This window comes from Macrotis lagotis, chromosome X, assembly GCF_037893015.1.
Source record: "Macrotis lagotis isolate mMagLag1 chromosome X, bilby.v1.9.chrom.fasta, whole genome shotgun sequence".
Classification (NCBI taxonomy): Eukaryota; Metazoa; Chordata; class Mammalia; order Peramelemorphia; family Peramelidae; genus Macrotis; species Macrotis lagotis.
In genome coordinates this window covers 513,742,249-513,767,922 of record NC_133666.1, presented here as the reverse complement: position 1 = coordinate 513,767,922, position 25,674 = coordinate 513,742,249, and the positions used below count along the sequence as shown (strand labels likewise).

The window sequence follows — 25,674 nt, the reverse complement described above, 5'->3', positions numbered from 1 at the left end:
ACTTGCATAATTGCCCGTGAAAGAGCCTTAAACCCACCACCAGGCATTATGACAGAAACTGATCCAGAACTTACAATCTTCTCCTCACGTATTCTATTGTTTTCTACTGGCATGTTGCTGCCATTACTTCCTGAGGGTACAACACAGCCAGCGTTATGTACCTGAGGTGAAGGCATGCTCTGCAAAGGTTAAGACACACAAACACATCACACATAGGAGACACCAATGGGTTGAATACATATTACATCATGCAAGTTAGAAAAGCAATGCTGAAGTTCTCATTAAAAATGAGTCATGCAGATGATTAGAATGGTCTAAGTTGAGACATGGATGGAGTTTCATAAGACCTTCAAATGGAATTTTTTAGCATCTATTTAAGTATAACTATGCCAAAATCTTAAAAAATGTTTTCACTATTTAACAAACATCCAAAGGATGTAGTTTTCATTTGAAATGATATTTTATATAATAATTAATGAGAAAGGCAAACAACCCCAATTATCTTTCCCCTCAAACTAACCAATCAAAAACTGCCACCAAGATCTCATAGGTGTGTCACAATAGGATTGGTGGGGTGCTATTCCATTCATGGACACACATTAAGTACTACTTATAGATTAGTACAAAGGACTATCTAATCCTTAAATAACAAGGGTGTGTTTTGTTTGGATCAAAGAAGAGAAAGTAAAACATTTACCTCCTGGCTGAGAAGAGGTCTGTTTTCCAGGGGCGTCTTTTTCTTATGTTCTTCCTTTACGGGCATGAGGGGTTTAAAAAACTTTGGTGGCTGAGGAGAGAATGCTTTGAAGGGACTGACTGTTAAGGCATGAGGATTCTCTGAAGCACAACCTAGGGGAAAAGCAGAATATATGAAGTAATGACTACTGTGGAGACATTTGAAACACATCCCTGTCCCTTTTCTTTTTAAAATCATTGATCCTCCTCAGAAATGACTGGGTACTGACCAGGTAAAAGGCAAGGATACTTTTCTGGTAGTTCGAGTATATATCGCTTTACTCTTCTATTTTGAAATAGGAATCCCCAGAGAGGAGAAATTAACCAAAGGACATGTTCCTTCTTTTTTAACTATGGAGAGGAACCCTTATTTTATATGCTGGACCTGACCTTGGTTTTCCAGGAAAGCTTTTAAAGTTATCCCATCTAACATCAACATTTCTATAGTGATGATTGGTGAAAACTCCTGAATTGAGCTTTGTAAATGTTAAAACTTCATTAAGGAATTTTGATTTTGGATTATTATTAAATGGTATGCTGAAAAAGTTTAGTTCAGAGGATTTTTAACTGCCTAAGGGAAACGCTGTCATATGGATTTCTCTTTCTTTAAGCAGAGATGCTGGATCTAGATTATTATTCAAGGCAGACTTCTGTAAAAAGTTCAGTATATTGAGGGGTTTTTTGGTTGCTTTTTTTTTTTTTTTACTACTTCAAGGTACTATTTATGTCGATAAGAAACTAGAGTGAATGTTTTATATATATATATGAAAGAATTCTATCTAAGATACTTTCTAGCTGTGTGACCCTGGTCAAGAAATGAATTTCCTAATATATATAGATAGTAATAAAGATGTATTTAGCTAAGTATACAAATAATTTATGTAATCACATTCTATTCCTAAAGGATTGTTTGATATGGAAGATAACCAGAAACCAATACTTCCATAATTCATCCTTCAGGGTTTTTACTTGATTCAAATTTTACCTTTGCCTATGAATTCTTTTAAATTACTTTGGCTCACACTGATGTCTCTATTCTATCTCCTCATAATGCTGATTATTTATATTGCTCATCTTGGCAATTCACATATTGCCTTGTACTTTAATTGTTGTTGTGCATGCATGTCCACTGTCTCTAATTAGACTATAAGCACCAAGATATTGGGGTCTATGTTTTACCTGGCTTTTTTTTTTAATTTTAGGCCTCCCTACTGTTACCTAGCAGAGTGTTATACACAGAGAATATAGTCAATAAATATTTATTGAATAATCATATGAATAAATAATGAGGTAATTCTCTTCCCCTAATCCCTCCACAAATGAGGAAGAACAGTTTTTAGTTCTACTTTACTTTCTTATTTCCCATTGTCTTTAATGTATCTTTCTTTCATTTTGTGTCTCTCCCAATTCCAAGATACTGGAGCTAATATAAAGAGCTGTTTTATACACACATACACATACACACACACACACACACACACACACACACACACACATAGCTCTTTAAGTCTACAAAGTTTTTTTCATGTTATTTCATGTGATTCTCACAACAACCTTTCAAGGTAGGCTTTATTATGATCATTTTACAGATAGTGAAATTGAGTTAAGCAGCTTAAATGACTTGACCAAGGTCACACAGTGGAACTCAGGTTTTCCTGACTCCAGGTCCAGCTCATTAACCACTGTACTTCCTGGGAATCTAAGCTGCAAGCTTACTTCAAATGAGTCCTTTTTGCAAGGTTCTATGTTTAACATTTTTTGAATGAAATTTATATTTTATCCTGTTCAAAATACCATAAAAAATTCTTGAAAATAAATGGTATTGGAGATGTTTGCATCTTTTTTTTTAATACCTAATCCAATGATACTTTTGGAAGAGCTTTTAGGAATTCCCTTTAGAGAACTTGAATATGCTCCATTAGTTATGATTTCATCCTTTGAAGGGTGAAAGTAGTTAAAAAAATGTTGACAAGAGTTTCATTTTGTGATTTATAAACTGTTACCTTATTAGTGGTGAAAAGTAAAATGCTTTACAAATTCTTTTTATTCTTTAGACCTCTCCAGTATAAAGAAATCAAATAAAATTTTAAAAATTCTTCATTTTACATTCTTTAGCCCATAATACTTATCTATGACCAGGAAAATAATTCTCTTCATGCTTTTCAAAAGCAACAAATAAATAAACAAACAAACAAACAAACAAACAAATAAATGTCTCAGGTAATCTTACCAGTACCTTCTTTAATCCTTCGAGGAGAATCCCTGGGTAAAGTACCATAACACGATACATCTTGGTAACTGGAACTACAGTCTGACATATCTAAATGGCTTTCTGACCAGCCCTATGAAGAAAAGCAGGATCAAAAAGGGGAACAGATTAAAGATATACTTGTTCAAAATGATATTTAAGAGTTGTCTTCATCAAATAAACTTATTTCGCTATAACTGCCTTTCAGGAAACCTGGATGCTTATAAAAAGCATTAAAAAAATTTTTTTTATTTTTATTTTTTGCAAGGCAATAGGGTTAAGTGGCTTGCCCAAGGTCATACAGCTAGGTAATTATTAAGTGTCTGAGACCGGATTTGAACTCAGGTGCTCCTGACTCCAGGGCTGGTGCTCCCCACTGTGCTACCTAGCTGCCCCCCAAAGCATCTTTAATGCTTTTAAATTTTTAAAAAGTAACTTCTTTAAGGGCAGAATCCCTATATGAAAGTTTGGTGATGACAAAGTACTTTGCTTCGCTTCTGGTAGATGCCCAATAAATATATGGTTAATGAATGAATTGTCCTTAATTTTTAAAAATCCCTAGTAATTAAAAGACTTTGAATTACTTTCAAATAATTTCCATTTTCTTTTAATAAGCTATAATACACATTTGTTCATATTCTAAACACATTCAGCTACAATATCAAATTGTTCTTGTGTTGGCATTATGCTATCAATTTAACTAATGGAGTTTTAGGAGAATTTCCAGTTGGAAAAGAGAAAAATAAAGAGTCTAATTGACTGACTTTTAATTGCCCTATTAATTTCACAGTAGAGAAGTGAATGATTCTTAACCTGATTCTGGGTCCTAATTCCTTATACTTTACACCAGACTAGACTGTGTTTTCTTATTGGCAAAGTGATTTTTCTAAAATTCAGGTCGAACCACACCAGTCCTCTGATAAATAAAACTCCAGCGATTCCCCATGATCTGAAGAATAGAATACAAATCCATCTGCCTAGCATTAAAATCCTTTTCAACCTGACCCAACCTACCCCTCCAGTTTTATTGGATATCCCCTTTACACATGTTATGGTTTACCGTGCCAGTCTTCTTGCTTATAAGGTACATCTGTTTCCTGTCTTTCAGCCCTTGGCACTGCTCCCCACCCAACCACATGCACTCTTTCCTCACCTCTGATTCTTGAAATTCCCTAGATTCTTTCTCAGCTCTGTTTTCACCCTCATGAAGTTTTTGTTGGTCCCTCATCCCATTCCCTAACTGATGGTACAGAGTCTTAATAGTCTCCAGAACCTGATCCAGTGGCTGTTTGGAATACAGAAAAGGTGATGATGATTTTATTATTGAATATCTTCTTAGGTTTATCATCTTTACCTTATCATCTTCATCACAGCCAGAAAGATCTTGTCTACTGGAAGATACCTAAAAAGAAAGGCAGTTTTATCTAACTATGATTAAAAGACAAACAAGCATGCAAAACAGAAATTTCCCTATCAGATTTCAAGTGGTGGGAGGGTTCCTTTCAATAGTTTCAATTCTGTGCTGTCTTCAGCTCAGAAGTTGCACTATAGGGGCGGCTAGGTGGCGCAGTGGATAAAGCACTGGCCCTGGAGTCAGGAGTACCTGGGTTCAAATCCGATCTCAGACACTTAATAATTACCTAGCTGTGTGGCCTTGGGCAAGCCACTTAACCCCATTTGCCTTGCAAAAACCTAAAAAAAAAAAAGTTACACTATAAAAGTCTCTCCCTCCCATGACTGCCAGGCAAAAACATTGAACTGCTGCTCAGCTGGTGAAGACAAAGGAAGGGATTTAATTGGGGTTGGGTGGGGAATGGAGAGGTTCCTGACTATACAAATGATAAGCAGGAGTTAGTACTTCACTGATCAGTGGCTGTAGCCTGACCCTACTGGCCTCCAGAAGCAAAGGTCAGGGCTTCCAGCAGACAAGACCATGTAATTAGATCCCTTTTCAACTTCCTTCCCCTTCCCTGGTAAAGAGCTCAGGGGGCAAAAGGTGACTGAATAGAAAAGGCATAGGGGTGGGGAGGCAAACAATCAGATCTTTCTTCCCTTGTGTCTCAAATCAAGCTTATATTCTAAGATAATATGAAAAGAATATCTTATAAGAGGAAAAAATGAATTTAAAAACTTTCATTTTTAATGGGGGTGGGAGTGGTAGCTAGGTTATATAAGTTAGCCATGATAGAAAATCCACATGCTTGTCATCAAGGGAAGTAGTTTCTCTTCCCATCCTGCCAGTCCTCCCTGATCCTTTGTTCCAAAAGAAAGGGTCAATGATAATAGGTAATAAAATGGCAGTTGAGCTTACATTATGAACATTTGGTGTACTGAGACTCCTCCGTATATGGCGGGCTTTGGTGGAAAGTGCTTCTTTGACAGTGACAGCCTGTGAACACATCATCAGGGTAAACTCATAAGGATTTATACTGTAAATTGTCATGTTCCTAATTAGAAAAATGCTCCCCCTCCACTTGTAAAGGAGAGAGGATTGTTTGAAAGTTAGACTTTGAAAGTTCTAAGGTTGCCTATGTTAAAATGGAAGATTTTTCTCCCTCAATGCCCTGTCCTTATTTCTTAACTCTTCTGTTTCTACTCTCCCTCATTAAATTCATTTACTTCCAGAGCTTCAAGTATGACTCCTTTGTGGATGACTTTATATCATCAGACTTGATTTTTCAACTATACTCCAGGTCTATATTTAGAATAACTTTTTTTTACATTGTTTTCTCTTAACAACCATAGTCAGGTAGGTGAGACAGATTATTATAGCTATTTTATACATGAGAATGCCAAGACATAAACAGGGCAAGACTTATTTAAACGCAACTGGTTCATAAATGGCAGAACTGAAATCTTAACTCTTCTCTTCTTAATCTATTGCCCTGTATCTCCAGCTGTAAATGGGACATCTTTTATCCTAATGCCTCAAACTTAGCCTATCCAGAATGTAATCCATCACTTTCTCTTCATTTTGTCATTTGTCTTCTTTTCTATTTCATTTCTTTCATGTTAGAAACCCTGAAATTACATTCAAACCTTAAGTTTCTCTATAAATAAAATATATAAATTATATAATAAACAAATAATACATAAATAAATATAAATAAAATATATAAATCTCTATAAACAAAATTCTCTATAAATAAATTCTCTATAAATTTTCAATTCTACATCCTTAGTTAAGGTCTTTATCACTTAAATGACCTCTTCAGTTGGTTTTCTTGCTTTTAGTCCCTACTAAAGTCCAGCTGCCAAATTAATTATTTTAAACACAACTTCATTACACCTCATGTTCAAATGAATTTTTTTGAAATGATTTTGAAATGACTGAAATGATTTTTTTCTACTGAATCAATTCCAAACTCCTTTACTTGAATCTGAAGACCCTTTATCACCTTCTTGCTTATCAAACAATATATTCCCCTTTCTTCTAGACATGCAGGTTTCCTCGCTATCTCCTGCACACACTACTCAACCCTGCCTTTCTGTTTTGGGTTATACTTACCCTTCCACCTGGCATATCATCTTTTAATTTCTATACTAAGTTCTCAAATATTTTTTGGATGTGTCTTCTTTGAAATATTTTCTGAGCACTCCAACCTATCTTGAATCTCTTTCTTTTCTAAATATCTATTTTACTTATCCATTCATCCATCCATCTATCTATCCATCTATCTATTTATCTATTTGTCTGTCTGTCTGTCTGTCTGTCTGTCTATCTATCTATCTATCTATCTATCTATCTATCTCTCCATCCATCCATCCATCCATCCATCTATTGGCTGTGCAGTCCTGGGCAAATCTTTGTGCTTCAGGCAATTCTCTAATACCAAAAATGTATAGAATTTTTTTGCTTTGATAAAAGAAGCTTATGTACTAGAAGTTCCCTACCACAATGGAATCAACAGTTCACACCCTCCTCCCAAAAAGATGCTTCTATAAAGTGAGATTAGAATGAGTTACTAAAGAAGAATGTAGAATATACTTTTCTGAGAGTTTTCAAAACAGGATAGATTCTCATGTCCGAATGGCAAAGAGAGATTAGGCAAAACAACCTCCAAGGTTCTTGCCCTGATATGATTCTGTATATTCAGAAACAAGCTTTTGATTAGAACCAGTCTGATCTCAGTTGATAATCATACTGCTTTGTACTTAGATGTTTTTTTAACTTTCTGAATGGATGCGTGAAAGTCAGTATAGGAATAATAGTCATTAGAAATGTCATTTCATTGATAAAGGGAACTCTTAGATAAGGACTGCTACCAATTCAAGCTGGAATCTTCTCTGTAACTTAGAATCTTGGGGAGCTGCTTAGGGTACTAAGAAATTAAGTGACTTGACCAGTTAGTCATTTAACACCCTCCTCAGTTAGACAGTTGGGTATGATAGGTGGAATTTGAATCTTCTTGGATTCAAGGTCAGGCCTCTATCCACCATACTATGCTGCCTCTTAAGTAAATTTTTAGACACTAGTCATCATGATTATAATTAGACAAACATCCATTGGATTTCTGGCAGTCACAGTTTTAGGTGAGAAATTATCATTACCAGTAGTCTTATATATGTTAACCAAGGACAATAAAAGATAATTCAGCTGTTCAAGGACTTTTCTATCTAGTTACATAATATCTGGGTTCACTGTCTATTCTATCTCTTCCTCTGCCTGAGGTGGCATATATTGTGTGTGTGTGTGTGAATATATATATATATATATATATATATATATATATATATATATATATGTATATATGTGCCAGAGTAGGAAAAATTAGAGAAAATTAAACTCCAATTCATTTTTTAAAATATTGTTAATAATCCAGTCAGAAGGGTTTTTGAGCAGTGATTGGCTGAAGTCTTAGATAAAATAAGAGGGTCCAGCCATATATATCTCTTTATATTCCTACTAACATGATGAACAGTGTTGGCCTTTAACTTACACACACACACACACACACACACACACACACACACAACAATCAGCTAGATTCTCTTTCTATTCTGAACTTATTGACTTCCAATCTAATTTCTCACACCACTGGTCCCAAATCTTTTCTTCTCTCAAGACTCCAACTAACACTTTGACAGTATACCTTCTCCCTATACTTACAAAACATGACTGAACTGTTTAAATCACTGAGATTAAACCTTTTTGACATGAATTCCCTTGACTATCTTTCTGCATTTCAAAAATTTCTCAGCACCTTTATTCATTTTTCTCCTCTTAGCCAGTTCTCTCAGAAGATCTCTTATTAAAACAATCCTCTCTCTCCACCCACCCCCCCCCAGCTTTCCCTTTGATGCCATCTCCTCGTTACCTTTAGGACACTGTTATATGAAATACTGCTTTATGATGCATGTTCAATTTCTCTCTCCATTGACTTCCTTTCATCTGCTAACAATTATTTTCAAATCTCTCCAATACTAAAAAAAAATTTCCCTTTGCTCTTGTACCTCCACTCTGCTATTATTCTATCTCTCTTCTCCCTTTCTCTGAGAAATTTCTTCAAAGTTGTGTCGGCTCAATGCCACTACTTGTTTGTCAGCCACACTCTCTTAAACCTTGAAATCTCTTTTTTTAGTTATTGTTCTCCCAGAACTGCTTTTCCAAAGGCCAAAGACGTTTTGTTAAATTCAATGACCATTCTTCAGCCTTCCCCCTCCAAGACCTCTGTGTAAGGTTTGTAAATTAAAATTAACAAACAGAATTTACTATTTAATTTTTTTTCTCCTGCTTTCTATTGGCTGTCCAGCTTACCTGCCTGAGCCGCTCAAGGCTCAAAATGTTCTCCACCTGCAATACACCTCGCGTGTACTTCTCAATATATGTTTCTCCATCTGATGTTCCTTCATTTTCACTCCGTGCTGCCATAAGGGCCAAAGTTTCTCGGTCTTCAATCTCCTCTGTTGCCTAAAATAAACAACAAGGTAAAGCTTAGTGTTTTAATTTTGACCTTTTTTGGTCAAAATTATGAAATGAACAGGATGTAGGAAAATAAATCTGAAGAGAATCAACTTTGTCAGTTGTATTGTCAACTGTTAAATATTGTTGTTTTTGTTCATTTAACTGGATAATTTATGGAGCAATCATTGGAAATATAATTAATTTTCTCATTTTACATAGTTTTAATTTTTTTGGATGAAACTGACCAATTTTTTTAAAAAGATGCCAGATCAAAATAAGTAAAAAATGCATCCCTCTGGTTAACCAGCCCTCACACATTGTTGCAAGGAGAGCATCCAATAAGCAATACAAATTTCAAAGGTATTTTTATGCAAGTCAGAAATTTTTAGCTATGCAAGTATTCTCTGTATAACATTAGCCATAGTTATGCATTAAATATATATATATATATATACTATACATATCAAATATTTTACTATAAAGAATGACATATTGAATTAATGAAGAAATGATAAAAGGATAGGAAAGAAAAATTTAGAAATAAATACAAGCTATAAATAATCACATAAAAAGATGTTTAAACTTCCTCATAATAATGAAATGTACATTGATGAACCCTAACTTATGTACTAAATGAACAAAGTAGCAAAAAGTGATAAAATTTGATATTGTCAGAATTGCAGGGAAGCAAGCACTCTATTACACTGTGATACAACCTTGCACTGGTATATGACCAGAGTCAATGAGAATCATAAAGCTAACTATGCCCAGACTTCACCCAGAGAGTCTACTGCTAAGCCTTATTCTAGGGGCAGTTAGATGGTGAAGTGGATAGAGCCCTGGAATCAAGAAGCCATGAATTCAAATCTATGTGATACTTAAAAGCTGTGTTACATTGGGCAAGTCACTTAACTCCATTGCTCCACACATAAGGGAAAAAAAAAAGGAAAAGAAAGACATCCTAAAGAGTTCTTGATGAAAAGGAAGAAATGTAATGATCTGTGCAAAAGCATTTAAACAACATTATTTATAAAAACAAAAAAAAACCCCAAACAAATTGGAAACCATGTTTATATCTAAGCATTAGAGATTACTTAAATGCATCATAGTACATATTAATGTAAAATGACATTAAGAAAGTAAAAATAGCAGATATTTAGAAGGAAGTATAGAAACACTTATAGAAAAGGACACAAAGTGAGATTCCCCAGAACCATAATCACATTAAGTACAGTTATAATGAAAACCAAAAAAATCTAATACTAAAAAGGATGTCTTAAAAAAGCAATTTAATGAGGGGCGGCTAGGTGGCACAGTGGATAAAGCACCAGCCCTGAAATCAGGAGTACCTGGGTTCAAATCTGGTCTCAGACACTTAATAATTACCTAGCTGTGTGGCCTTGGGCAAGTCACTTAACCCCTTTTGCCTTGCAAAAAAAACAAAACAAAACAAAAAAGCAATTTAATGTATTTCATTGAAGATATTTTTTATACTTTTAAAATTGTTTGATTCAAAAAAAATTATTTAAGGCAATGGGATTAAGTGACTTGCCCAAGATAACACAGGTAGGCTGAGGTTGGATTTGAACTCAAGTCCTCCTGACACTAGAGCTGGTGCTCTATCCCACTGTGCCATCTTGCTGCCCCCAAATTATTTGATTTTTTAAAAGACATGGTAATATAATTTTGTTATGTTTTTCTTTTATTCAATTATGAGGTAAATTATTTAAATTTAGGGGTCTGAATTGGAAATTTATTACATGTTTGGGGCTATTGTAAGAGATAAATGGTTTAAATTTGGGGATCTTAACTGGAGCTTGATTGTTTTTTCTTTTTCTTTTTTTCTTTAGGTTTTTTTTCAAGGCAATGGGATTAAGTGGCTTGCCCAAGGCTACACAGCTAGGTAATTATTAAGTGTTTGAGTCCTGATTTGAACTCAGGTACTCCTGACTCCAGGGTTGGTACTCTATCTACTGCGCCACCTAGCTGCCCTAAGATTTATTGTTAATTATTGGCATCTGTTTTAAATGTTATAATTATAAGATTAATAATAAAATTTTAAAATAAACTTCCAAATTTGAAGTTTTTATTTTACCTTTGGTATATTGGATACTATTTCATAGGTTACACCACAGGAATAAAATATATTTTTCAAAGATATTCTCCTCTTCAAACTTTGTGTAAAACTCTGGTGGGAAGAAAAAAGCATAATTAAATTCTATACAAAATTTTAAATTCAAATATTTTCAAGTTTCAAAAATATTTTCAAATATAATTTCCACTGCAAAAATCAAGGTGAGAGGTGATATAGGTATAGACCAAGGAGGTATCTGGTTAAATGCTTGGAATGTGCCTCTTCTCTGCTCTCAGCTCATTCATTAGAAAATGAATCCTTTCTGGATCCCACAACATCAAGTGATCTTGCTATAAACATTGTTTCATAGGCTAAAAGTTCTTTGAGGGCAAGAACTATTTCAGTTTTGCTATTTACCATAATACACACACACACACACACACACACACACACACACACACACACACACACAAACACTATATAGGCTGCTTATTGAGTGATTCTGTATATCGGAAAGATTGCCTTAAGCACAAAAAATGTAGCCAATTATTTTGTAGTTCTAACAGAAATGACGAGACTAAAGGTCACAAGAATAATTGTGGAAATGGGTCCCACATTACCTGTTTGTTGTAAACATTGGCTGCAATCCTTTTACGTAATACTAACTCCATAGCAGCAGGATGACTGAGCTGGACTGTGGTCTTTATGATCAAGTAAATCCTTTCATTTTGTGGGGTAACCCTGTTCAAGTGCACTGAATCATGGACAGAGGAATCCCAAGAGGCAGTAGCAGAAACCTGAGATGAGAAACAGGAAAAGGATAGCAGGCTGAGAAGAGGGAAACGGAACTAATCTTTTGTAATACAATGACCACAGAGTAAATGCCGAACTGAAATTCACTGAAGTAGGTCTTTCCCCCCTATGTCTGAATTCCATTCCACATGGTTACAGGAATGCAGGGCATCACACACTAATCCAAAGCCACCTCAAAGAATGTTAGGCAGTCAATTACCTCATCATCACTATGCTTTATGACTGGCAGATAGAAGAACTGACTCCCGTGCTCCTTCGGTAATATAGAGTTAACACCAGATGCATGAGGACCTATGAGCTGTTCATTGGCACTGAGGTCATCAGCTAATTACATCAAAGGCACATAGAAAAGGTTTAGAAAAAAAAGGTCAGTTTTAAAACAAACAAAAGGAAAAGAAAAGGAAAAAATGATCCCTTTTTCTGTCACAAGTATAATGAATTAAAATTCTTATTATTCCTTTCCCCCAAATTGAGGATTGAGGACTGAGTCATTTTAAAAAATGGTAGTTTTAGTCATTGCATCTTTACATCAGGATGAGAGGTAGGAATATTATATTATTCAACCTTCAGTTTAATTATTATTGATTTAAGCCTTCGAGAATCCACATCATGGCTGGTATATTTTTTAAAAAACATTATTTTGGAGATTGAAAATTATGCATTTTTATGAGGCATATTATTATGCTGCTTCTCATTGTAGAAGGAATTACTATTGCTAGATTAAAAAATAATCCTGTTTACCCTTTTATATGTTTATTGAAGTATGCTAACCCTAGATTTTTGCATATTCCTGTTGTCAATCATGTCTATAAACTGCATGGAGGCTACCCTCATGAAAGGCAGCTTGATGATGTTGACAGGAAGCCAGTTTCAGCACCAGGAACATAGGGATTCAAACCTGATTCTGATACATACTGGCTGGGGGACTCTGGGCAAATCCATTAACCCCTCAGTGATCAGTGTTACAGTGAGACTAAACTTAGTAGAAAATGTTCCAACACTGCTTCACCTGGCAGTGAGTTTCCTTATCCTGGAGTTCCCTGGACCAGTGAAATATCTCCAATCTCAATCCCTTCTCCCAACCCTCCAAAAAACCAAATTTATATATATATACATATATATGTTTTTTTAAAGTTTATTCAGTAAAACCCTTATGTGAGTAATTTGGAAAAAATATTGAAGATATCTTTTTCTCCCTTCTTAATTTATTAACTTATTGATCTACATTACTAGGTCCTGAGAAATGAAACAAATTGTTAGAGATTTAATTCCAATACCTACTTACCATTTAAATCAAGGAAAAGGACTGGTATGTGTGTTTCCATCCCAGCAGGTGGGGTCCTAAAGATAAGAACAATTTTCTAGTACAATGGAACATTAATGGAACTCAAGAGCTTGCAAAAGGATGAATGCTGAAAACTATCTTTGCATGTAATTGGAATAAGTAAAGGGGAAAAAAAAATCAATGGAATATTAGTAGAAAGACTGTCAATCTGCTTTATAATCTGTTAAAAAACAAAACACCAAAATGCAAAGAGGGAAAGAATAATGTATAGTATTATAGGAAAATTCAGGATTTGAAGTCAAAACCATATGTATCTTAGGTGTCTTGTATATATTTATATTGTTTAGTCAGTTCAGTTATATTTGAGTCTTTTTAACCCTCATGGGGTTTTCTTGGCAGAAATAGTGGGTAGTTTGCCATTTCCTTCTCCAGCTCATTTTACAGATGAGGAAACTGAGAAGAGTTAAGAGACTTGCCCAGGGTCACACAGCTAGTCAGTGTCTGAGGCTGGATTTGAGCTCAGGTCTTCCTGACTCCATGCTCAACACTTTATCTACACAGTCACTTAGCTACTCCATCTTATACAAATAGGATATGTAATTTAGGAGAAAACACACAAAATCAATTTCATTTGCAAAATAAATCACATCTGGATTATCTGGAATCCTTCTAAAATGTGTTAATGTATTTATGGAAGGAAGTAAAGGAACATTTACTACTATGTGCTAAGTATTTAACAAGATCTCACTCCATCCTTGTAACTACCTAAGAGATAGGTGCTATTCTTAACTCATTTCTAAAGTTAGGGAGTTTGAAAAAGAGGTTAAATGACCTCCCCTGGGTCACAGAGCCTTCTTGACTTCAGACCCCATGCTCCACCTCTCTCTCATGGCATCCAAAATCAGTACAGGTAAGGAGGACTGGGGTAAGGATAGAAATGGGGGGACTGGAAATAATGAAATAGGAAGAAAATTAGATTTTATTGAGAAGAACAGACAAAAGTCAGGGAAAAATCAAAGAAACAACACTTCCCTCAGTGGTTCAGGATGGGTCACAAAAGTGTGTGCTAGTGCTTACCAGTCAGCAGGAGCTCCAGGAATCCCACTGCCTGGAGCAGGAACCAGCACGGCATTCCTCTCTTCTGTCAAGCCTACCCACTGTTCTACCAGCCGTGCTTCCCGTTCCAGGTCATCTTCTGTTTTCTCTGCAATAGAAGTTGAAAGGATGATAGGCAACAGAAAGCAAGGAGGGAAGAAAGTTCAATTATTATCATTCAAAGAAAAACGAGATGAATTTTCAGTGATCCTTGCAACAATGTGGCCTTGACCATGAGCTCCTTTATTTCATAATTAAAGTCAGAAAAACTAAGAAACTGACTAATTAAAAATGCAAGAGATAATTAGAATTTAATAAATTTCAAAACCATATATTTTCCCCTTAAAAACCCATGAATTTTATTAATATCTCTTCAGGGGCAGCTAAGTGACACAATGGATAGAGGGCCAGGTCTGGAGAGAGGAAGGCTCACCTTCCTGAGTTCAAATCTGGATTAGCTCTGTCATCCTGACCAAAACACTTAATCCTATTTGCCTCAGTGTTCTCATCTATAAAATGATATGGAGATGGAAATAACAAGCCACTTTTCCATGAAAACTCCAAATGGGGTCATGAAGAGTCAGATACAATTGAAAAATGACTGAATATCTCTTCCCTCCAACATAAGGAAGATGGATAGTACAGAGGCAGTTATGTGGTTCAGTGGATAAAGTAATAGGTGTGGAGACCTGAGTTCAAGACCAGTCCCAGATACTTAACCAGCTGTGTGAGCCTGGACAAGTCACTTCTGTTTGCCTTGATTTCCTCAATTCTAAAATGAGGATACCAATAAGCATCAATATTGGGGGGTTGTGAGGATATCTGTAAAGTGCTTAGTATTTTCTTTCCCTTCACAGAAATTCTGGATCTGAGATACAAGAAATTCTCCAACCAATAATTCAATTAATTCCTTACAAGTTAAAATTTATAGTTGATAAAATCAATCAGTTAGCTTTCATTAATTAATATGACAAATAGCCAAGAATTCAGAAGCAATTAGTTTCACTCTGGAGGGGGAGTGGAGGAAAGGGAGAGAAGATGTAGTGAGAATTTTCCTTATTTCTTATAGGTTTTACTTATTTGCTTAGAGATCATAGGACTTAGAGCTGAAGGCTTTGTAGACAACTGGTCAAATCTTATGTCAGAGATGAGGAAGCAAAGCCTAGAGGAGAGCACAGAGGTAACAAGGCAGTTCTGTCCCAAATCCGGGCCTTTCCCCCACCCTACCACACTGCTACGTCTTCCACCAAATTCCAGTTCAGATGCCTCACACCATGACTTCCAGACCTCAGACTGGTCAGGACAAGGGCCCTGGTCAGTCATCTTTGCTCCTTCATTCTTTTCTAATTTGTTCTCCTGACTTTCTAAAATTTCTTTGTTCGTTGTTACCTAGCAGTCTCCTCACCCTAGAAGAGCACTCTAGTTCCATGACCCTTTCCTCTGATTAGTCAGTTCCTCTAATAATCTCCAATTTAAGTTGTGCTTAGAAAAACAAAGTTTGTTCCTTCATTTGTCTTTGAACTTAATATTCTTTACTCTCTCTTTCATCTTCCTTCTCTACTTTGCTTTAGCTTCAGTAATTTCTTCATCTCTCCCTCCCACTGTTTTTCAGCTATAGTTAAGAGGAATAAAAGGTAGCCTTGGGGTCAGGAAGACTTGGGTTCAGTTCCTAACTCTGATATATATTAGTTCATATAATCCTGGGCAATTCACTTAACTCCAGTGGTCCAGGGTAATGGTGTCAAATTCAAATGTATATTTCTATATTCTCATATATCTTTCTTATGTATTTTTATACATAATTACTGTATCATTCTTCTTTACAGATCCCTGCAGGCCATATATTGACTTTAGAAAAACCACAAATTAACATATTATACTTCTACATTGTAATTTATATGTATTTTTATATAAAGCATTATTTTATATTTACAGTATATTTTATATAATTTTTTTTTGTTAAACATATCCCATTTACATTTTAATCTGATCTGAACCCCATTGCTGGCCAAGCAACTCACTGTAAAGATGAATTTTTTAAACTGGGGATTATAAACTTGTTTTAAAAAAATATTTTGATAACTCATTCAATATAGCTGTTTTTCTTTGTAATTCTCTGTTTTTTTATTTTGTGCATTTTAAAAACAAGATTCTAAGATTGAGTGCATAGGTTTTGGCAGTCATTCCAAGGGTTCTATGCCCAAATAATAAGGGGTTAATAATACCTGCTCTATTAAATTTCAATGCTTAGAGCTTATCCACATACCTTTTTTATTGCTAACTTTTTTTATCTGTTCATCCAAATATTCTCTACGCTTAATGAGTGCATCAGACCATCTCTCTCTCACGAAGTTTAAATCTTCTTCCTAAAGATGGGAATGGAAACATGTTCCTGTAGATTATACAATCAACTAGTTTCTCTCTTTATTATTCAAGAACATTTAATCTGATCTGAAAACTTCTCATTAGAAAGGGCCATTGAACAGAGCTTAGTAATTAATGTAAGCGAGTAAGAACCCTTCCATAACACCACATGCTGATCAGAGATTCCAATAGTCAGAAATCAGAGTCCCTTTTCACCCCCCAGTCATCCCAAAAGGACAATTATACTGAAAAGCAAAATGAATTCAAATTTCACTAGATGCTGGGTGATTTTTCATGCTTTTGGGGAAGGGTATAATAGGAGGGAATATTTTAATGTACAGCTGTACATTTGAAGGTTTTGGACTCTAATCAGAAGAACCTTATGAAGAGAACCCACATTACATAGGTAGTAGCTTATGGAATGGAAAAAGACAGGCATTTTTATAGTTCAATGGCCTTGTGATCTCTGGAACATAAGGGATAGATCAGCAGGGAACCCTTCAAACTTGCTGAAAAGATTTTGATTTCCAATAACCATCAAGAGGACAAACAAAAAAAATTTTCCATGCAAAAACCCAACATGCAGTAAGTCATGCTCTAGGACATCACAGGAATGTCTGGTTGACTCTTCACTGTGATATGAGGTGGCAAGAAGCACACAAACAGCCCGCAGGAAGTTAGTAAATGGCACTGGAGCAGGTGTGAAAACTGAAGGGGAGGTTGCTATTTTTTTCCGAACTTTTGTTGTTGCTATTTTTCCTTATATAATCTATGAGGCTGGGGAAAATGAAAACAAATAAAAAAGTAAACTCCTCAAAGCCCCAACAATTTCCTCCTTGACTGATCTTTTCTTGGTCATATCCTATTCTATTTTACAGAATTTTGGATTGTAAAAACATAAATCAAAAGACTTAGATTTTATAGGCAGAGAGGTACATAGAGGTCAGACAACTATATATATATATATATATATATATATATATATATATATATATATATATATATATATATATATATGGAGAATGGTTGGGAACAAAACCCAGACACCTTTATTTTAGTTTGCCTCTCTGAACTCTAACATCAAGCCAATCAACAGATAATGAGCAAGATAAAAATTCACTCCCCTGCTATCTTTGGTATTAGAAATAACTATATCTTGGTAATTTTAGACTATTTCTAAATGTAAAAGAGTAATTAAAATGGAAAAAACCAAAACCAAAACCACACAAATCTTTGGTTTTTCTCTACCTATCTATAATGTCTCACCCTAAAAATATTTCAGAATTTCCAGACCCCGGAAGGACCTTAGAGACCACCTAGTTCAGTTGCTTCATTTTATGCACAAGGAAATGGAAGCCCAAAGTGATATATAGTGAATGTTGAAGGTCACTTAGCTACCACATGGCAGAGATGGACTTCTAGCTTGGGACCACTGACTTCAAAACTAGTCTTCTATCATGGAACCCTGGTTTAAAGCTAGAAGTTTAGATTGAACTTCAGATATCCCTCATCTAACAAATGAGAAAAGTGGTACCCAAAGAGAGATCAGGTCCTCTGGCTCCAAATGTAAATGTTTTCCACCATATCATATTACCTCACATTCCATGCTTTCTCTCTGAAAAAATCTAGTAAGTGTCAGAAGACACAAAAATAGTTTAAAGTTAGATACTAGGTCTTTAGTGTATATGTATTAACATCCCCTATGTTGAATGTTTTGTTTATTCTTTTATTGAGGACATCCTTATGATAATTATTGAAATATAAAAAATACTATCAGATTATAATATATGAATAGAGATCTATATACAATACCATCATATCTTTTGATTAAAGCATAATCATCACTACAGAAGGGCTGCCCTTCCTTATTTTGATGTTCCTCCTCCTCCCTACCCTCTATTTTTCAATCTTGGCAGTTAGCATTAGCTGTACCCCATGCCACAGGATTAACAGCAGCAGCAATACCTGATAACTATCCATATCATCACCATCCTCATCATCTCTCTGGTAGGAGAAAATAAACACAAAGGACATGCATTTTTCTCAAACAGCACTCATGGAGGGGAAATCTTCAGCTCATATATGCATTCTTACAGATCTACATATATCATCACAGTGATGAAACATAGCACTCAATGAATTTAATCATTTTTATACAATTATTATTGATATTTAGAGTAATAAAAGAATTGGGTATTTAACTATCCTGGCTATTGGAAGAAATAAATCCTTGTGTGCCAGGGCTTAGTAAATTAACTCAGCAAGGACTTCAACATAAACTTATTGATTGATAGTGAAGCATATAAAATAATATATACATATATAAAATAAATATATATGTTTTATTTAATAATATACTGTAGAGTTCTATCATTAAAATAAAAGGACACATCATCATTGTAAGTTGATGGAGTTGTTTGTTTCCCATGTTAATCAGCACTGATGTTGATGAGAAAAACAATACATGTCCTAAATACTTGATATAACATTTCAACAGAACAATTCAATGACCAGGCAACATTATTAAGAATCACCTCTTTATCTTAAAGTGTTTTGGCTTTGTTAGAATAAACAATATGATGACCACTATAGTTATATTTAAAAAAGTACTTACAAATTGGGAGGGGAAAAAAAAGATAATTTGTTAAAAGTCTCATTCTTGCTTTAACATTCAGAATTTTTAAATTTAATCTATAAAGCTCAATAGCCTGTCTAAGGTCAAAGCTAGGTCCATGACAGAATGAATTTATTATTGAATATCTTGATTTATCTATTTGCTAATTTCTATTACTCAGAGATATATACTTATTATCAGTTTACAATGCTTGAATTAGTGATGTAAATGACAGACAACATAGTCTTCAACACCTCCTCTCCTCTGGGAGGTGCAGGGTGGGTCTGAAGGACTATGTCTTCTATGAATTTAAGACCACATGAGGAAAACCTAGTCATCCTCACAATGGACCCCAAATCTGGGTCATTAATGTACACAATTTCCTATCTTCTATTTTCCACCCCCTATAATGAGCTAGAGGTGGCCAAAGTTTATAACTAAAATGTAAGGTTATTTTTAGACATATTGGTACCATTTCCACTTAAAATATTACACCAGTGTTTTATAGTTTCTTTCTTTTTGGAAGCTTTTTTGGAGAAAACTTAAACATTGTTCTTATGTAAGAATAGTCTACTTTCAAATTAAGGATTTTTAAAAACATCAATATTTCAACTTAGTTGATTCTTTTGTTCAATAAATATCTATTAAATTTCTATTACATAAGAGTCTCTGGGCTTTGAGTTGGATGAATTAATCTTTGGAAGATATAATTACAATTCTGAATACAGTAGTCTCTCTTAAATGAATATTTCATATTACATGAGAACTACTTGTACTTTTACATTCACTTGTTTAATCTACAGAGTGGTTTCTAATCACTGAATGCTACTGTAAGTGACAAATGAGAAATAGGAATGTTATAGGCTGGTGCTTAAACAGATCCAAGACTTAGAACTGGAAGGGACATTATTAACTTTACAGATCATCTAGTCCAACCAACTCATTTTACAGATGAGAAGACTGTAACCTAGAGAAGTTAAGTACTTTGCCCAGGGCCACACAGGTAGTAAGTACCAAAAGGTAGGATTTGAATTCAGATGTTCTGACTAAATCTAGCACTCTTTCTACTGTACCAAACTGTATCATCTTTTCTTTAAATGAAAAGAAAAAGGTTCATTTGAAAAACCACTGGTGGAGACCTGTCAGGAAAAAGGAAAAAAAAAAACCCTACTTTTCTTTTTAGCAGGTACTACTTAAAAAAAAAAAGGTACAAAATGACTAGGTAATGCATGGCAGGCTGGCCCAACAACTGTCTCTTTTTATTTTGATGAAACCTAGCTCTGACAAAAATATGAAGATTCACTTAAGCCAACCTAGTACATTCTGCTATCATTGTTTGTCTGAGGTTAAAGTGACTAGCAATTTAGTGGTAGAATTAGAATGAACAAACTTTGAACCCCATTCTTAATTTCATAGGCAGTAAGTAGATTATTATTAACCCAAGGGTGAATGGAGGAGGGGAAAGGGGACATTTCCCTGTGTTTTTAGCTACTCTATTATTACATTCACCATTGTTACATTGCAAACTTGAGTAAAAGTTCAGTTGGAGGGTAGGAAAGAATTGGTTGATAAGAGAACAGCTGTCTTAACAGTACTCCCTATTCAAAAAGTCTTAACTCAGAGCCAGATTTTCAACATGCTTACATTTGGTCTGCAGAAAAGTTTTCGTTTGGTTGCTATGCAACTCTGAGGACAAATAGAAGTGGCTGGACTTAAGCCCAATTTTCTTGTAGGAACCAGAAGACCAAAAGAAAAAAGTGGTTTTCTTCTATCCATGATTCCTTGGTTTGAAAGGATGTGCATGAATCCAAATTAGAGAATTTAATAGTCTGAGTCATTTGTATTGGAATCATTCTTTAACAGTGGTAGACATTATGTAGTAGTAAAGTAGATATTTGGTGAACTACATTACCCTATCAAGGACCATTTTTTTTTTTAGGTTTTTGCAAGGCAAATGGGGTTAAGTGGCTTGCCCAAGACCATACAGCTAGGTAATTTTTAAGTGTCCGAGACCAGATTTGAACCCAGGTACTCCTGACTCCAGGGCCAGTGCTTTATCCACTGTGCCACCTAGCCGCCCCTAAGGACCATTTGTTAACATTCTATCTTATTCTCAGGAAGACTCATCTTCTTTAGTTCAAATCTGGCCTCAGACACTTAGTAGCTGTGGGACTCTGGGCAAGTCACTTCACCTTGATTGTCTTAGTTCCTTATTTGTAAAATGTACTGGAGAAGGAAATGACAAACTACTCCAGTATCTGTGCCAAAAAATCCCCAAATAGGTGAAGAATCAGACATGACAAACAACTGAACATCAAAAATAAACCTTATTCTTATGGAATGATTTAAGTACTATGATAAAAGAAGCTATTATCTCTGATTCCAAAATTGATTACTGCTTCTTAAGACTTTTCTTTGCTTTAAAATGCCTTTATCACACTCAGACTAACTAGACAGAAAAGACTTGAATTCATCTTTTTGTTCTTTTACTACAGCTGCATACAGCTGGTAAAATAGAGTAAAAAGTGAAAAGATCTTAGGAGATAGACAGATAGGCACTACAGTGAGGTAGAACATCCATCATGACTTGAGTCATTTTTCAAAAGAGCCAATCAGGGGCAGCTAGGTGGAGCAGTACATAGAGCACTGGCCCTGGAATCAGGACATGAGTTCAAATTTGGCCTCAGACACTTAATTACCTAGCTGTGTGACCTTGGGCAAGTCACTTAACCCCATTGTCTTGCCAAAAAAAAAGAACCACTCACAGTAAGAGATATATTCTATATTACATAACCATAATATTATAGTTCTAGCAAAGATTTAAAAGTTGGAAATAGAGATTATAAATAAACGAATTTTGAGTAGTCAAACTGTTATTGAAGGCTGATAAATCCTCATTAAAGTCCTCTAACCATCACCATTTACTTTCAATTAACCAGTCCCCTTTAAAAAGCTCACTTCGAACCCTGCTTCCTTACCTGGTAGCTATCCAATCCTCTCTGGAGTTTGGTAGATCTGGCAGTTACACAGCCAATAGAGACAGAGAGAATGGCTTCCACCATCAGCGGCAATGTACCAGAGTGCTGAACAGGTTTGACTGTTACCTGAACTCTACGTGAATGACCCTGAATAGAAAAAGAATTGAATGTAGTGGTGAGGAAGAAAGTAGTCATAAGGAATGGGGGAAAGAGGAAAGGGAGGGAAAGAGAGAAAGAGACAGGGAGGGGAAAAAGAGAGGAGGAAAAAGGAAAGGGAGGGAAAGAGAGAGACAGGGAGAAATGCATGTGTTTAAACCTGACAAGAAAAGTCAGGGCAATGCATGCAGAGGTATAGTAGATGGGGAAAAATCCGGGGCACTACCTGTCTCAGCTGAAAGACACCCCCCGTATTCACATCTTTGGCCTGATGGAGTTCCACTGCAGCATATTCACCCATTTCATTAAGTTCAAGTATGGAAATCCACATTTCTATTCTTCGAGTGACTTCATTCCATCTAAAAGGACAACAGATCAGCCAGTGATGCTTTATAGCACTCATGAACACTGGAGCTCACTGTGCTGATTGACTTACAAGCTGCCCCATGAGATGTCAGCCCCATCCCGAGCCTTGGCTTGATAGCCAATCACTAACCTGTCCTGGAGGGTTCTGGTTTTAGCATGAAGAGAATCAACTTCCCAGATGGAACTTCCATTTCCACGACACCTGTGACCCCAAACTTCAATTGCAAGAGCTCCATCTGAAATAAACTCTAAGAATTCTTCTGTGACATTCACAACATAATCCTAGAACAAGGAGAGAAGGGATCAACAGGGTAGAAGAATGAAGAATAATTTATATGGCACTTATTTAATCATCTTTGTCCCATAAAGATTTGGGTTCTTATATTGAAATCATCCCTTCTGTTTTATAGATTGGGTACATAAAGTACCATCAGGATACTCTGATGTGTTGTCTATATTTACTGAAATTCTTTCCCTATCTCCTCCCTTCTGTTTTTTATTCTTTGTTATACGGGATGGCTTGAAGAATAGGGGACAGTTATAGTCAGAAAAAAAAGTAGATAGCATGGTACAGTGTAAAGCACAAAGGATTTAGAGTAACAGGATGCAAGTTCAAACCCCCATCCTGCCCATGTGATCTTAGGCAAGTGAATTAATTTCTCTGGATCTGACTTTCCCAGATGGGGTAAAGAAATAGATTTAGTGACCTCTAAAATCTCCTTCAATACCAAATCTCTGAGCGATGAGGATGACCTAATAGCAAAAGACATCAATAATTTTTTAAAAAACTTAATAGATGAAGACAAAAATATATATAAGTATATACAGTATTAATATAAAATTAACAAATTTCAAATATTTACAAAGTATATACAAGGAAGTCTGAAAGGAAAAAGAATATTTTTTGAGAGTTCAAGAAAGGTTTCATGCAGAAAAATGGTGCCTGAGAATTCCAGGAATAGAGTGTGACCAGAGGCAAAGGTGCAGAGAAAGGGGAGAGAGGGAGGGTTATTTTAAAGGAACAGAGACCAGTTATGCTGAATCACAGACTATGGGAGGGAAAGTAAGACCAGTGAGACTGGAAAGGGCTCTAAAATCTAAACAAAGAAATGAATATTTTACCCTGGAGGCAATAGATGCCTCAGTGATTACTGATTAGGAAAATGACATTGATAGATTGGAAAACATAAGAAAAATTACTTTGACATCAGGGTGTAGCACTGGAAACCTGAAACAGAAAACTAACCAAAAGGCTTTTGTAATAAATGCTATAATCCACATGAGAAATATGGACCCAAACTAAGGTGTGTAAGTGGAGAGAATCAATGAAGGGAGGGATTTTGATTGAATTCTTCAAATTGAAACAGATAAGCATTGTGTTTTTCTTCTTTAGTCCTATGATATAAAAGGGTTTGTTGATGTAACAATGCCAATATTAAATCTATCATTTATCTTCTAAATAAATTCAGATTTCACCTCCTTAAAAATTTTTCATAAAGCAGAAGAATTATTTCTGAAAGGCAAAAATATTGTGAAAGGGGGGCAGCTAGGTGGCACAGTGAATGGAACACTGGTCTTGGAGTCAGGAGTGCCTGGGTTCAAATCTGACCTCAGACACTTAATAATTAGCTAGCCGTGTGGCCTTGGGCAAGCCACTTAACCCCATTGCCTTGAAAAAAATCTAAAAAAAAATATTGTGAAGGTAGAAATAACAAGTATAAGATAATGAGAGAGTTGCATAGCTGAGATATAGAAGAACCATGGTACCTTCAAAATAAATAGGGAAAATGAGAATAATAGAGGATATTGGTGGAATAAATTCAGTTTTTGGACCTGTTCCCAGGACATCCTGACATGTCCAAAAGGTAATTAGTGATGTAGAATTGAAACTCAGGACAGAGACTGCAGCTAGATATATAGATCTGGGGAACTTTTTTTATAAAGAAGAATGTTAAAATTATGAAAGTTGAAGGAGGGAGGGAGGGGGGAGAGGGGAGAGAGATTGAAGAAGAGGTCTTGTACAGAATTATAGAGAACACAATTAGACTGAGAAATGATCAGACAGATAGGAGGAGAATCAAGAGAGAGGAGGGTCACAGAAATTCAGAAAAGGAGAAAGTACACAGTAGAAGACAGTAATCAACAGGTCAAATGCAGCAACTAGTTGAGAATGATTAGGTTCAGAAAAGATGAGATTTAGACTAAGAGATCATTAGTAATTTGAGACAGAAATTTTGGTGAGTGGTAAGATTGGAAGCCAGATTACAAAGAGTTGATTAGTGAGGGAGAGAAGGGAAAGTAGATACAACTTTTTAAAGAAGTATGCATGGGAAAGGTAAAAGAACTGGATGATATAGCCTTAGGCAGTGGTAGTGTTTTGTTCTTTATTTCATAAGAAGGTGGAGACCCAGGCAGAGGGAAAGCAACAGGGAAAGAATTTTGATAAGGCGTGGTGGAAGATTTGAGAAAGGGTATGGCCAAGGTTGCAATCAGCAGGAGAATAAGTAAAGAGAAGAGATTAAGTGTACAAGTAGAAAAGGTTACCTTCCTTGGCAAAGAGAAGCATTATTTCTCTGTGAGATTGGGGTAAAGGTAGAGAATGTGAGAAATGTCAAGGAGTTTGAGAAGAAAGGAATGGAGAAGGGGGAACTCACATTAATTGACCTCAGTTTTCTTAGTATAAAGCAAGCCAGTGTTCTCAGATGAGAAGGATGATTGGGTAGACATGGGAGGTTTGAGGAGGGAAGAAAAAATGTGGAATGACTCCTATGAAGAATGAAAGTGGGAATCAATTAGGGAAAAATGTCTGCTTTGATTCAATGAGTGTCCAGATGAGTTTGGATAAGATGAATTTGTAATGTAATGTTGGGAAACTTCCCCTAGGCATCATCTACTGAACAAGGCTGAGGTTTGGCAAGAGCAGAGCAGCTAAAGGACAAGCCTGCAAGGAATTCAAAAGTAAAGAACAGTATAGAGCTATAGGGGAGGCAGTAAACTGAAATCAGAGCAGGGGAATTGACCTAAAGAATATAGAGTGGAGG

At 35.5% G+C, this 25,674-nt stretch overlaps 1 protein-coding gene across 10 annotated transcripts in view; it reads right to left on the bottom strand.

Annotated features, from left to right (window-relative positions):
* The window catches only part of KIF13A (kinesin family member 13A), a 262,629-nt gene that overhangs the window by 20,104 nt on the left and 216,851 nt on the right, over positions 1-25,674 (bottom strand). For 2 of the 10 annotated variants that reach the window (XM_074207196.1, XM_074207202.1), the window contains 16 exons: positions 22,764-22,915; positions 22,494-22,626; positions 22,112-22,258; positions 18,485-18,523; positions 16,422-16,521; positions 14,138-14,264; positions 13,061-13,116; positions 11,975-12,099; positions 11,583-11,759; positions 10,984-11,076; positions 8,742-8,894; positions 5,295-5,372; positions 4,338-4,385; positions 2,966-3,077; positions 698-849; positions 75-179 (listed from right to left, as the gene is read on the bottom strand). In XM_074207196.1, coding sequence (XP_074063297.1) covers positions 75-179; positions 698-849; positions 2,966-3,077; positions 4,338-4,385; positions 5,295-5,372; positions 8,742-8,894; positions 10,984-11,076; positions 11,583-11,759; positions 11,975-12,099; positions 13,061-13,116; positions 14,138-14,264; positions 16,422-16,521; positions 18,485-18,523; positions 22,112-22,258; positions 22,494-22,626; positions 22,764-22,915 — 1,797 coding nt within the window. The remainder of the gene's footprint in view (positions 1-74; positions 180-697; positions 850-2,965; positions 3,078-4,337; positions 4,386-5,294; positions 5,373-8,741; positions 8,895-10,983; positions 11,077-11,582; positions 11,760-11,974; positions 12,100-13,060; positions 13,117-14,137; positions 14,265-16,421; positions 16,522-18,484; positions 18,524-22,111; positions 22,259-22,493; positions 22,627-22,763; positions 22,916-25,674) is intronic. The other 8 variants (XM_074207197.1, XM_074207204.1, XM_074207200.1 and 5 more) reach the window with 6 other exon arrangements.